We start from the raw sequence: 12,621 nt of genomic DNA, 5'->3' as shown, positions 1-12,621 counted from the left end.
AAGTATCCTTTATTTTAATCCAGGTTAAAATCCTATGGCAGGCAAACAATGAAACACAAGGACAATAGTGCAAGACTGCATAGCTGGAAGTCCTCAAAGATTCCGCTACTTAGATTTGTAAATAACTTCCATTCAAAATTCTTAATCCTTTCTGTACTTATTAGCTGCTGAATACTACAGTGGAAATTCTTTTCCGTTTGAAACACAGAGCTGTCTGCTGACATCACAAGCACAGTGCTCTCTGCTGACATCTCTGTCCATTTTAGGAACTGTCCAGAGTAAAAAGAAATCCCCATAGCAAACATATGCTGTTCTGGACAGTTCTTAAAATGGACAGAGATGTCAACAGAGAGCACTGCTTGTGATTTCAGCAGACAGCTCTGTGTTTCAAAAAGAAAATAATTTCCGCTGTAGTATTCAGAGTACCTGTCATCAAACCATATTTTGTTAACTAACTCAGATTATATTCCCTAATTATTCCTAACACCACTTCTGCCCTTAAAAAAAAATTTCTGAGCTTTAAAAAGGCTAACGACTTAGCCACCAGTCCTTTCTGAGGAAGCTTGGGAACAAGTGAAACGTTAAAGGCACTGGCTAACTAACATTTTAACTAGCAGCTCTACAGTCTCTAAAGTGACAACCAGAAATAGCGCTCAAACTGAGGGGCCATACAAATATTAGTGCACCCTGACTTATAGTAGCACGCCTGTCACTTACAAACTATGCTATAGGCAGACTGGAGCTGTGGTTTTAATTACTGTGTGGTCCGGACATCTAGTGGACACATTGCTAACTGCACCTCAATTATTCATATTTTAATTGTAATCAATAAAAGTTAGCTTTTAATTGGGAGGGATCTAGTTTAGGGTACCCCTTTGGGGGTTTTCCCCTAAAGTTGTTGTTACATGTTATTGCCCTGATACCTCCTGGGGTTTTTGTTGTTTAGTATTCATAGGGCATAGCACTGATCAGTGTTATTGGTCATCTTCTGCTCTGGTCTGCTAGATCTCAGACCAGAGCAGAAGACCCATGGAAGGCAGTGGAGGCAGGCGAGGGGACCTACGTCTGCCGTTCTGGATGATGGTATCACCACGGCAGCGCTGCGGGCGATCCGATCATCCATTTTAGTGACTGCAGCGCTGCAGATGCCGTGATCTGTATTGATCACGGCATCTGAGGGGTTAATGGCGGACATCTGCTCGATCGTGGAGGTCGGCCATTACCGGCGGGTCCCTGGCTGCTATCAACAGCCGGGACCTGCTTCACATGGCCCGAGTATCGCTACGTTGCTCGCGGTTGTGTATAGGTCGTAAATGTACGTCCTGGTGCGTTAAATAGCACCGCACCAGGACATACATTTATGTCCTGAGTCGTTAAGGGGTTAAATTTCATTATTGTGTACAGCTCTTTACCACATCTTTGTTTTGATGCTGCTAGTGCTTGCTGTGAGTGATATTACCAAAGTATGGGTGTACAATTCGTATGATATCTCTTCCATCTGAGACATTGGCCCTCATTTACTATTGCAAACCCGACATGTTTTGTCGGGTTGTGCGCCAGAATTTTGGTCACCAAAAAGGTGCATGTTCCCGGCATTTTCACAAAAATCCTACATATTAACTAAGGTTTCCACAGAAAATGTGGTGGATTTCAGCTGAGGAAAACCCTACAGATCAGAGCATGTGTAAAAAAAGCTAAATGTAGGGAAAGTGGAAAATGTAGGGAAACCTTAGTAAATACCGTGGAAAATAAATTGTAGGGAATTAAATCCCACAAAGAAACCTACACTTAACTCTTAGTAAATAAGGGCCATTGCCTCTCACATACATAGTAAATGCCTCTGTTATAAGTTATAAGATGCATTGTGTTTCCATTGTTTGATGGATCTTTTATTGCCTGCAACTCTTTTCTGCAATTATGACAATCCAGAACAATGGAAATGCTTAACACAGATGTGAATGAGCCCTACAAAGGCATTTCACGTACAGACAGGATATAAGAAAGTAAAATTTGTTTTGAGATTTCATGTAGGATTTCTACACACATCTGAGTAAATTCAGTTGTGTGTGAGACTCTTGTTAAAATTAGTTAAAATCTGGGTGGCGACTTGTACCTGGTATTCTCCCCCTCCATGGACCGTCACTCAGCCCTGTGTAGCCCCGTGCCTCCTAGTCAATTGCGACTTGCTTCATTGTTCCGTCGACTGATTCGTTCCGCTTCCCTATATGACCTGTGGCCGATCGATCACCCCACTGATAAGTCATTTTCGTTCTACTCTCACCTGCATAAATTACACACACGAATAGACTATTTTTTCGGTAACTTACCCATGGTGCGCATGCTTTCTTCTGCTTCCTTGGACCCTATATATTGGTCGGATCACTGTCCGGTGCTTCTCTCATTCTCCCCTTTCTCCTCTTTCCCTCAGTGCTGTCACTGGTGTCTCAATGACTCTCTGCTTAAATCTCTGCCTTCCAGGGACTCAATCCAGGCCTCTATAGTTGAGTACTTCTCTCTTAACCAGGGATCTGTCTCCTCTCAGGCAGTCTTCTGGGAGGCTCATAAATCGGTTATCTGGGGGCTCTGCATTGCTCTCGGCTCCTGCCTGAAATGCTCCGGCCTGGCCCGATCCCTGGAGTTGCAGACCCAAATCCGCACTCTGGAAGCGGATCTGTTAGCTACTCCCTCTCTCGCGGTCCTGAGGCGTCTGGTCGCGTCGCGTGCCCAGCTAGGCGAACTTGCTCTTCACAAGGTGGAGCGTCATCTCCTCTATGCCAAACAACGATTCTACGAAAAGGGCAACAAAGCCCATTCCCTGCTAGCTAGATGCCTGCGGGACCGTGCTGCAGAGCCCAGATGCCCTCGGCTCTGAAGGATTCCTCGGGCACTCTTCACTACAACCTGACACTATCTCTAGACTCTTCACTGAATACTATTCCAAACTTTACTCTCTCCCTTGTCAACTTCCCTCTGATCCCGGGGAGCGAGATGCCCTACTGGATTTGTTTCTTTCAAACTGTCACCTCCCTTCCCCTGACCTGGAGGCTCTTAATGCTCCTATCATGTTGGAAGAACTGGCAGAGGTTCTTAAGTCCCTCCCTTTGGGATGCTCCCCAGGACCTGACGGTTTTACTTACCTGTACTACAAGACGTTTCTGCTTTACTTCTTCCTCACCTTGTTTCTCTCTTCAATTCTTTCCTGGGGGGGAGAGGGAATCCCACAGTCCTTTCTACACTCCTTGCTCACCCTCATTCCCAAACTGGGGAAGGATCCCCATGACTGTTCTAGCTATAGGCCTATTGCATTGCTTAAAGGGGTACTCCGGTGCTTAGACATCTTATCTCCTATCCAAAGGATAGGGGATAAGATGCCTGACTGCGGGAGTCCTGCCGCTGGGGACCCCCGTGATCTTGCATGCAGCACCCCGTTTGTAATCAGTCCCTGGAGCGTGTTCGCTCCGGGTCTGATTACGGGCGATCACAGGTCGGGCGACTGATTACAAACGGGGTGCCACGTGCAAGATCACGGGGGTCCCCAGTGGCGGGACTCCCGCGGTCAGGCATCTTATCCCCTATCCTTTGGATAGGGGATAAGATGTCTAAGCACCGGAGTACCCCTTTAACACTGATCTCAAATTGTTCTCTAAAGTCCTGGCTGCCCGCCTCAGTTGCCTCCTCCAGTCTCTCACTCATAAGGACCAGGTAGGCTTTATACCCTGCAGACAGGGGGGAGATAACATGAGGCGGGTAATAGATTTGATAGACTTGATTAACAAACGGTCTGAGCAGGCTGTTGTCCTTAGTCTGGATGCAGAGAAGGCCTTTGATAGGCTAGGCTGGCCCTTTCTCTTTGCTACTCTCCGGAAGTTTTGGTTACCGGGAGCCTTCCTCACAGCATTGTGGGGTCTGTACTCTTCCCCCACGGCCTCTTTGAAGCTCCCCCATGCTGCTTCCACGCCCTTCCCCCTGCGCAATGGTACCAGGCAGGGATGTCCGCTGTCCCCTCTGATTTTTGCTCTGTGTATTGAGCCCCTTGCTGCTATGATCTGGGGGTGTGCGGACATCTCTGGTGTTACTCTTACTAAACCTGTTCTGTCTTTGCCTAATCTTTACAGGGTCCTGCGTACTTTTGACACTGTCTCTGGCTATAAGGTTAATCTTTCCAAAACTGAAGTCCTGCCCTTGAAGTCCTGCTCAACTCAAGGATTCTTACTCATTTCGCTGGTCTCCTACTGCTATTACCTACCTTGGTGTCCATCTGACCTCCAGCTACTCATCTCTCTATTGCACTATGTCCCCCTGTTCCAACAGCTGCGTGCACTCATGGATAACTGGCGCTCTCAATATATCTCATTTTTCGGCCATATTGCGGCTGTTAAGATGACTATACCCCCTAAGTTGCTGTACTTTTTCGAGATCCTCCCTGGTTTGGGTGCCTCTGGCGGAGTAGAAGGCCTTCCAGTCTGCTATATTTCGCTTTATTTGGGATAGTAAACGGCATTGACTCCCTATGTCCGTGATGTTAGCTGGTCGAGGTGGGCGGGGACTGTCGGTTCCGGATGTCGCTAAGTACTACTGGGCGGCTTACCTCCACCATTTGGCTGCCTGGACATCCTACCATGCCTATAACTGCTGGATGGAGCTGGAAAAGCTGTGGCTGGCCCCAATCCATCCCAATACGTTTCTCTGGGGTCGCTCACCCCCCCCGCCTCCCGGCCCCCCTTACTGGTACCCATGTCCTTCTCCCGTTATGTCTGGGGACACTGCTCTAGGAAGTTTCAACTGTTCTCCCGTGACTCCCCTTTGCTATCCTTTCTCTACCATCCGGCCTTCCCTCCGGGCCTCACGTCTCCTATGGTTAGGGAGTGGGGAGGTAGGGGGCTTTTCTGCTGGGCGGATCTAGTTAGCCCTCTCACCCGTGCTCTACTCCCGTTTGAGGATTTGATATCCCGCTATGGTCTTCCCTCCTCTGAGCGACTCCACTACACCCAGCTTTGACACAATATGATGTCGGTTTTTGGGGGTCTGGTGGTCTCTCTGCCTACGGCCTTCAAGCGGCTCTGCCGTGCGAGGCCATAGCTGAAGGGTCTTCTCTCTGCTGTATACTCTATTCTCTCCAACCCGGCAGACGGAAGCGCCCCATCACACCATTATGAGTCGCTGGGAGGAGGCTTTGAATACCACTTTCACTTTACCCCAGTGGTGGATCATCTGGGATAGGGCTTCCCGGGCCTCTATGTACGGCTTACAAAGAAACCCAGTACAAGATGCTGATGGGCTGGTACCACATCCCTGTCCTACTGAACACCCTGAACCCTGACGTCCCACCGCAATGCCGGCACTGTGGTGTGGGGCTAGGAACAGTATTCCACATTTTCTGGTCCTGTCCCTTGATTGTGCCCTATTGGGAGGGGGTTGGGCGGCTGGTGGAAGGTGTGCTGGGGACCAGGGTCCCCTTAGATCCCCCGGTTTACCTCCTGTTTCTTTCTTCTTGATCCCTGCCTAAGAAGCCTTTTAAGCTCTTTATGCAGATAGTACTGGTGGCCAAAACTTCAATAGCCAGAAATTGGAAGTCCTCCCTCCGACCTCCCGAAGCCGACCTCCTGGCTAGAGTACGGGAGTTGCGTTCTTTAGAATACCTCACTGCCTCCCTTAACAATACAGTGCCTCTGGGAACCCTGGGATAGATATGTGGACCGACAGCCTCTTAAGCCCCTTCCTCTTTCTTTTTTCTTACTTTCCCTCCCTTCACCTTTTCCTCCCCCCCCCCCCCCTTTTTTTTTTGTGGTCTTGTGTTTGTCCTTGTTCATGTTTGTCCTGTTGTGTAGTGGTATCTATACTCATGACTAATGGATTCTGCTGGAGTGTCCTAGACATTTATCCTGTTTTACGTTTGTGGTCCTGATGCCTGCTGATGTCTGGGACTGGTTTTGACTCCTGTTATTTGCACTGATTCTGTCCTTTTTTTTCTGTATTTGAAAACTTTAATAAAAATTTACAGTTTAAAAAAAAAAAAAATTTGTTAAAATCTGAATAAATTCCAGATGCTGAATTCTATTTAATTTCTGTCTTTAACAGTACCCCAAATTCTTTTCTTTTGGTATTTTCTCCAAAGAAGGACCAACACAGAAACAGGTAATGTACCATTAAATTCTTTTGTTTTACACATTTTTTTTACTAATAAAAACCATGAATATAACACATTTTAGATTTCAGTCATCCCCAGTGTTTTCCCATTTAGTAAATAAACCCAGCTTGCATGTGCATAACTTTTATCAGTGTTGAACTTTAGCTACCATTTCTCAGCCCAAGCCTCCAACCTATTTAGATCAATTTGTAACATTGCACTTTCCTCTATTGTGTTAACTGCTTTACAGATTTTAGTATCCTTTGTACAATCCCTCTACAAGGTAATTTTTAAAAAATATTGAAGCAGATGGGGTCCAAAACTGGGGTACTCCACTAGAAACAATCTCCCAATTAGAGTACAGTGGGGATTAAAAATGTGGGCACCCCAGGTAAAAATTTGTATTAATGTGCATAAAGAAGCCAAGGAAAGATGGAAAAATCTCCAAAAGGCATCAAATTACAGATTTGTAATATGTGAACAAAAGTTAGATTTTAATTCCATCATTTACACTTTCAAAATAACAGAAAACAAAAAAAATGCCGTCTGCAAAAGTTTGGGCACCCTGCAGAATTTATAGCATGCACTGCCCCCTTTGCACAGCTGAGACCTGCCAGTGTCATTGATTGTTCTCAAACATCATCTGGAGAGACCAGGTGATGTCAATCTCAAAGGTTTTAATTGCCACGACTCATCTGACCTTGCCCCAACAATCAGCACCATTGGTTCTTCTAAGCAGGTGTCTAGAAATCTACAACTGAAAATAGTTGACACTCACAAAGCTGGAGAAGGCTATAAGAAGTTAGCAAAACGGTTTCAGATGTCCATATCCTCTGTTCGGAATGTAATTAAGAAATGGCAGTCATCAGGAACAGTGGAAGTTAAAGCAAGATCTTGGAGACCAAGAAAAATATCAGACAGAACAGCTCGCAGGATTGTGAGAAAAACAATTCAAAACCCATGTTTGACTGCACAATTCCTCCAGAAAGATCTGACAGACACTGGAATTGTGGTACACTATTCCACTATAAAGAGATACTTGTACAAATATGGTCTTCATGGAAGAGTCATCAGAAGAAAACCTCTTCTACGTCCTCACCACAAAAATCAGCATTTGAATTTTGCAAATGAACATATAGACAAGCCTGATGCATTTTGGAAACAAGTTCTGTGGATCGATGAGGTTAAAATTGAACTTTTTGGCCGGAATGAGCAAAGGTACGTTTGGAGAAGAAGGGGAACAGAATTTAATGAAAAGAACCTCTGTCCAACTGTTAAGCATTGGGGGTGGATCAATCATGCTTTGGGGCTGTATTGCAGCCAGTGGCACAGGGAACATCTCACGAGTAGAAGGAAAAATGGATTCAATTAAATTTCAGCAAATTTTGGATGTTAACTTGATGCCATCTGTGAAAAAGCTGAAGTTAAAGAGAGGATGGCTTCTACAAATGGATAATGATCCTAAACACACCTCTAAATCCACGTGGGATTACATCAAGAGGCGTACACTGAAGGTTTTGCCATGGCCTTCACAATCTCTTGACCTCAACATAATTGAAAATCTATGGATAGCCCTTAAAAGACCAGTGCGTGACAGACAGCCCAGAGATCTCAAAGAACTGGAAGACTTTTGTTAGGAAGAATGGGCAAAGATACCTCAAACAAGAATTGAAAGACTCTTGGCTGGCTACAAAAAGCGTTTACAAGCTGTGATACTTGCCAAAGGGGGCAGTACAAGATATTAACTTTGCAGGGTGCCCAAACTTTTGCAGACGCCATTTTTTTGTCTTGTGTTATTTTGAAAGTGTAAATGATGGAAATAAAATATAACTTTTGTTGACATATTATAAGAATGTCTAATCTGTAATTGATGCCTTTTGGAGATTTTTCCATCTTTTCTTGGCTTCTTTATGCACATTAATACAAATGTTTACCTGGGGTGCCTAAACTTTTGATCCCCACTGTATGTACCATTAAAGGGGTTGTCTGGTAAAATTTATTATTTTGCTATTGTCCCCAGGCTGCCTAATAAATACCAAACACTTTAACGCACCTTCCTCTGCTCCCTAGTTGCGTCCGATATCAGGGCGCCACATCTGCTACATGTCTTTGCATACAGTCTTCTGGCCAGGACTGTAAATGTGACATCACGGCTCTGCTTAACCAATCATTGGTCGCGGCGGTGATCCACCATGGCCAGTGATTGGCGGGCGGCACTGTCATTTTCCTGGCTGTAGACTATGTAGTCTGCAGCTCTGGGTGGGGGGGGGGGGGGGTGTCACCAGCCGCGAACAGCACCCAGATACAGGAGCTCCAAGGGAGCGGAGGAAGCTAAGTTAAAGTGTTTGTTAGTTTATTAGACAAACTTTTTATATCATTTGGATAATACTACTATATGTATATTATATTTGTAATATACACATTTTTTTTAAACAAATGTATATTTTTGGGTGAAAAAAATGCTGTCCTTACAGCTATTGCCTGTGTGTCTCTAAGGAGAGAAAATACATGTAATGTGGGCAGGACAAGCATGGCTCTGTGTAGGCTCATACATCCTCATAAAAGCATCAGGTTAGGTTGAAAGGACCGATCTCTCATAAACCCATGATGATATGAAGTTATACATTTTAGTATAATATATACAATGGAAGTTATACCAACAGGCCTATAGTTCCAAACCACATTTGCTATATGCCAGTCTTGGATAATAGTCTTTCACTATAGAGTCCCTTAAATATTACACAACTAGAAATAAGGAAAGAATGATGCTGCACTCACCCACGTCAATAGCTCACTGGGATACTCTGGTGGAAAGCAATATTTTTTTTTTAAATCAAATGGTGCCAGAAAGATAAACAGATTTGTAAATTACTTCTATTTAACCTATTAAGGAGGCAGGGCGTACCTGTACGCCCTGTGCCCACTCCCCTGCTATGACACGGAGTCAGGAGTGGGTCGGTCCCAGCGGCTATCAACGGCCGGGACCGGTGGCTAATACCTGACTTTACAGATTGCGGTGATGTCTGGTATTAACCCCTTAGACTCGGCGATCGAAGTTGATTGCCGATTCTAAAATGAAAAAAATGCTTTCCGGCAACTCAGGTATGAGTGTCCCGATCAGCTGAGAGGACACGAGGAGGGTTCCTACCTTCCTCCTCGGGGTCCGATCATCACTCTTTTGCTCCATGCCTGAGATCCAGGCTGGAGCAGCAGAGCGCCGATAACACTGATCAATGCTATGCCATGGCATAGCATTGAACAGGGTATGCAATCAGAAGATTGCATGTTATAGTCCCCTATGGGGGCTATAAATGTGTAAAAGTAAAAAAAAAAATATATAAAAAAAAAAAAAGTTAATAAATGAGATTTAACCCTTTTACCCCCCTTTTACCATTTAAAAAAATAAATTTAAACATATGTGGTATTGCCGCATGCGTAAATGTCAGTTCTATAAAAATATAAAGGTAATTAAACCGCACGGTCAATAGCATACATGTAATTCCAAGTTCCAAAATTGCATATTTGCAAAAAAATATATAAAAATACAAAGGTTATAGAGGTCAGAGAAGGAAATTTTTAAACGTACAAATTTCCCTGCAAAAAAAATATAATTTTTTAACAGTAGTAAAACAAAATCAAACCTATATAGGTTGGGTACCATTTTAATCGTTTACCAAAAAGTGCACTGCGTAGAAACGGAAGTCCCCAAAATTTACAAAATGGCAGGATTTTTTTTCAATTTTGTCCCACAGATAAACAATTTTTTGGGCTGTGCCGTAGATTTTTTTTGTAAAATGACTGATGTCATTACAAAGTAAAATTGGCAGCACACAAAACAAGCCCTCAATCTTAAGGGGTTAAAAATCTTAATCCTTCCAGTATTTATCAGCTGCTTTATGCTCCAGAGGAAGTTCTTTTCTTTTTGAATTTCTTTACTGGCTGACCACAGTGCTCTCTGCTGACACCTCTGTCCATGTCTGGAACTGTCCAGAGTAGAAGCAATCCCCATTGCAAATCTGTCCTGCTCTGGACAGTTCCTGACACAGACAGAGGTGTCAGCAGAGAGCACTGTGGTCAGACTGGAAAGAATTATACAACTTCCTGTCGAGCATACAGAAGCTCATAAGTACTGGAAGGATTAACATTTTTAAATAGAAGTAATTTACAGATCTGTTTATCTTTCTTGCACGAATTGATTTAAAAAAAAAAATTTCATCGGATTACCCCTTTAATCTTTTTTATTGTTTCGGTCAATAAGTAGACAATCCAAGACAAAAGTTATGTAGCATTAAAAGAGATGCCACTCTCAGGTGCAGGGGGCGTACCACTGAGACTAGTTTTGCATCATAGATGGCGCTTTTTTCTGTCAGGCGTACGTCTTTCTGTAGTGAGATATTTACCTATATACAAAGTGCTAGGTAGGTAACCATAGTGATGGAAAACACAATAACAGATAACACCCATTGTGAAACAATATATTGCAAAATAGGAGACGTGACTTTAAAAGGGTACTCGGGTGGAAAACTTTTTTTTTTTTTTATCAACTTGTGCCAGAAAGTTAAACAGATTTGTAAATTACTTCTATTAAAAAAAAAAATCTTAATCCTTCCAGGACTTATTAGCTGCTGAATACTACAGAGGAAATTATTTTCTTTTTGGAACACAGTGTTCTCTGTGTCCATTTTAAGAACTGTCCAGAGTAGGACAAAATCCCCATAGAAAACATATGCTACTCTGGACAGTTCTTAAAATGGACAGAGATGTCAGCAGAGAGCACTGTGTTCCAAAAAGAAAATAATTTCCTCTGTAGTATTCAGCAGCTAATAAGTACAGGAAGGATTGAGATTTTGTTTAATATAGGTAATTTACAAATCTGTTTAACTTTCTAGCACCAGTTGATTAAAAAAGTAAATAAATAAAATAAAGTTTTCCACCGGAGTGCACCTTTAATAAGCGAGGAGAGATCATTTAGTTTGTTGAGCCCCAAAAACAGGGGTGGGCAATTATTTTTTCCATGGGGCCACATTAGAAACTAAAAAATTGTGAAGGGCCGGGTAGTTTTCCCCTAGATTAGGCAGCATAGTTGTCCCCCAGATTAGGCAGCATAGTTTCCCCCAGATTAGGCAGCATAGTTGTCCCCCAGATTAGCATACTTGTCCCCCAGATTAGCATAGTTGTTACACCTTAAGGACCAGGCCAATTTTATTTTTGCGTTTTCGTGTTTTCCTCCTCCCCTTCTAAATCCATAACTCTAACCATACATTTTTTTTATATTTTGCATTTACGCCGTTCACCGTACGGGATCATTAACATTATATTTTGATCGATCGGACATTTACGCACGCGGCGATACCAAATATGTTTAAAAAAAATTAATTAAGCTTTTTAGGAGTAAAATGGGAAAAACTGACAATTTTCTTTTTTATTGGGGGAGGGGATTTTTCACTTTTTTTTACTTTTTATTTTTACATTTTTCAACTCTTTTTTAAAAAAATTTTTTAAAATTTTTTATGTCCCCATAGGGGACTATCTAATGCAATCGGGAGACACCGGGAGACGGACGTAGGCAGGTGAGGGGACCTCCGTCTGCCATTACAGATGATCGGATCACCGCGGCAGTGCTGCGGGCGATCCGATCATCTATTTTATCGTGCGCTTTGCTGCAGATGCCGTGATCTGTACTGATCACGGCATCTGAGGGGTTAATGGCGGACATCCGCACGATCGCGGGTTGCTCCTTTGCCGTTACAAAGTGAGTACAAGTGTTCCCATATGCGTGTACATAACTTTCTCTTTGTTTTGTCTTCCTAACAGCGGGCACAAGAGCAAATTATGGCATATTAGACGAAAGCTGTCTGACATGAAATGAACTGTTGTACAAATACAGTATATTTTCACCTTCTAATATCAAATTAATTATTTCTAAATTATAGCAACAATTGTAACGCGTGCTTGGAAAATTACCTTTAGGGTACTTCACACGTACAGGATCTGCTGCATATTTTGGCTGCATATTTTGTACAGCTGATTTTACTTTTCATTGAAGTTAATGGGTAGGAAAATAAGCTGCATAAAATATATAGCAAAAATATGCAGCAGATACTGTATTTACTGGTTCTAAGCCAAGTTTCTAAACTTTCTGTCTTAACCGTCCCATATGTAATCGACATACCTAGTATTTGATACAATGCACAAAGGGATTTTTTTTAGAGTAAAGACAACATTTTGTTAAAAAATATTTGCATATGTGCAAGATACTGGTGTGCCAATGGCTGTGCCACGGGCCTTTAAATATTAGAAATAATGGTCTATCACATCGGCTTACTCCCTTAGAACACAGGAGTGAATGGGATCTGGACCTGGTGACCTGTTTTTTTTAGGCAGCACTATACTTCTTCTTGGGCTAGACAGGTGACATGTGATGGAAAGTTTACCCTATTTTGCTGCCTGCTAAATAAATTAAAAAAAAGTTTTTACTTACCTCCTGCGGGCCT

General features: G+C 43.0%; 1 protein-coding gene across 2 annotated transcripts in view; it reads left to right on the top strand.

The window, feature by feature from the left end:
- The window catches only part of LOC130362526 (saccharopine dehydrogenase-like oxidoreductase), a 121,523-nt gene that overhangs the window by 98,202 nt on the left and 10,700 nt on the right, over positions 1-12,621 (top strand). For both annotated transcript variants that reach the window (XM_056567164.1, XM_056567163.1), the window contains exon 9: positions 6,079-6,135. In XM_056567164.1, the coding sequence (XP_056423139.1) occupies positions 6,079-6,135 (57 nt within the window). The remainder of the gene's footprint in view (positions 1-6,078; positions 6,136-12,621) is intronic.

This window comes from Hyla sarda, chromosome 3, assembly GCF_029499605.1.
Source record: "Hyla sarda isolate aHylSar1 chromosome 3, aHylSar1.hap1, whole genome shotgun sequence".
NCBI classification, from domain to species: domain Eukaryota; kingdom Metazoa; phylum Chordata; class Amphibia; order Anura; family Hylidae; genus Hyla; species Hyla sarda.
The sequence above is the reverse complement of the archived record's forward strand: the minus strand, read 5'-3'. Positions and strand labels throughout refer to the sequence as shown.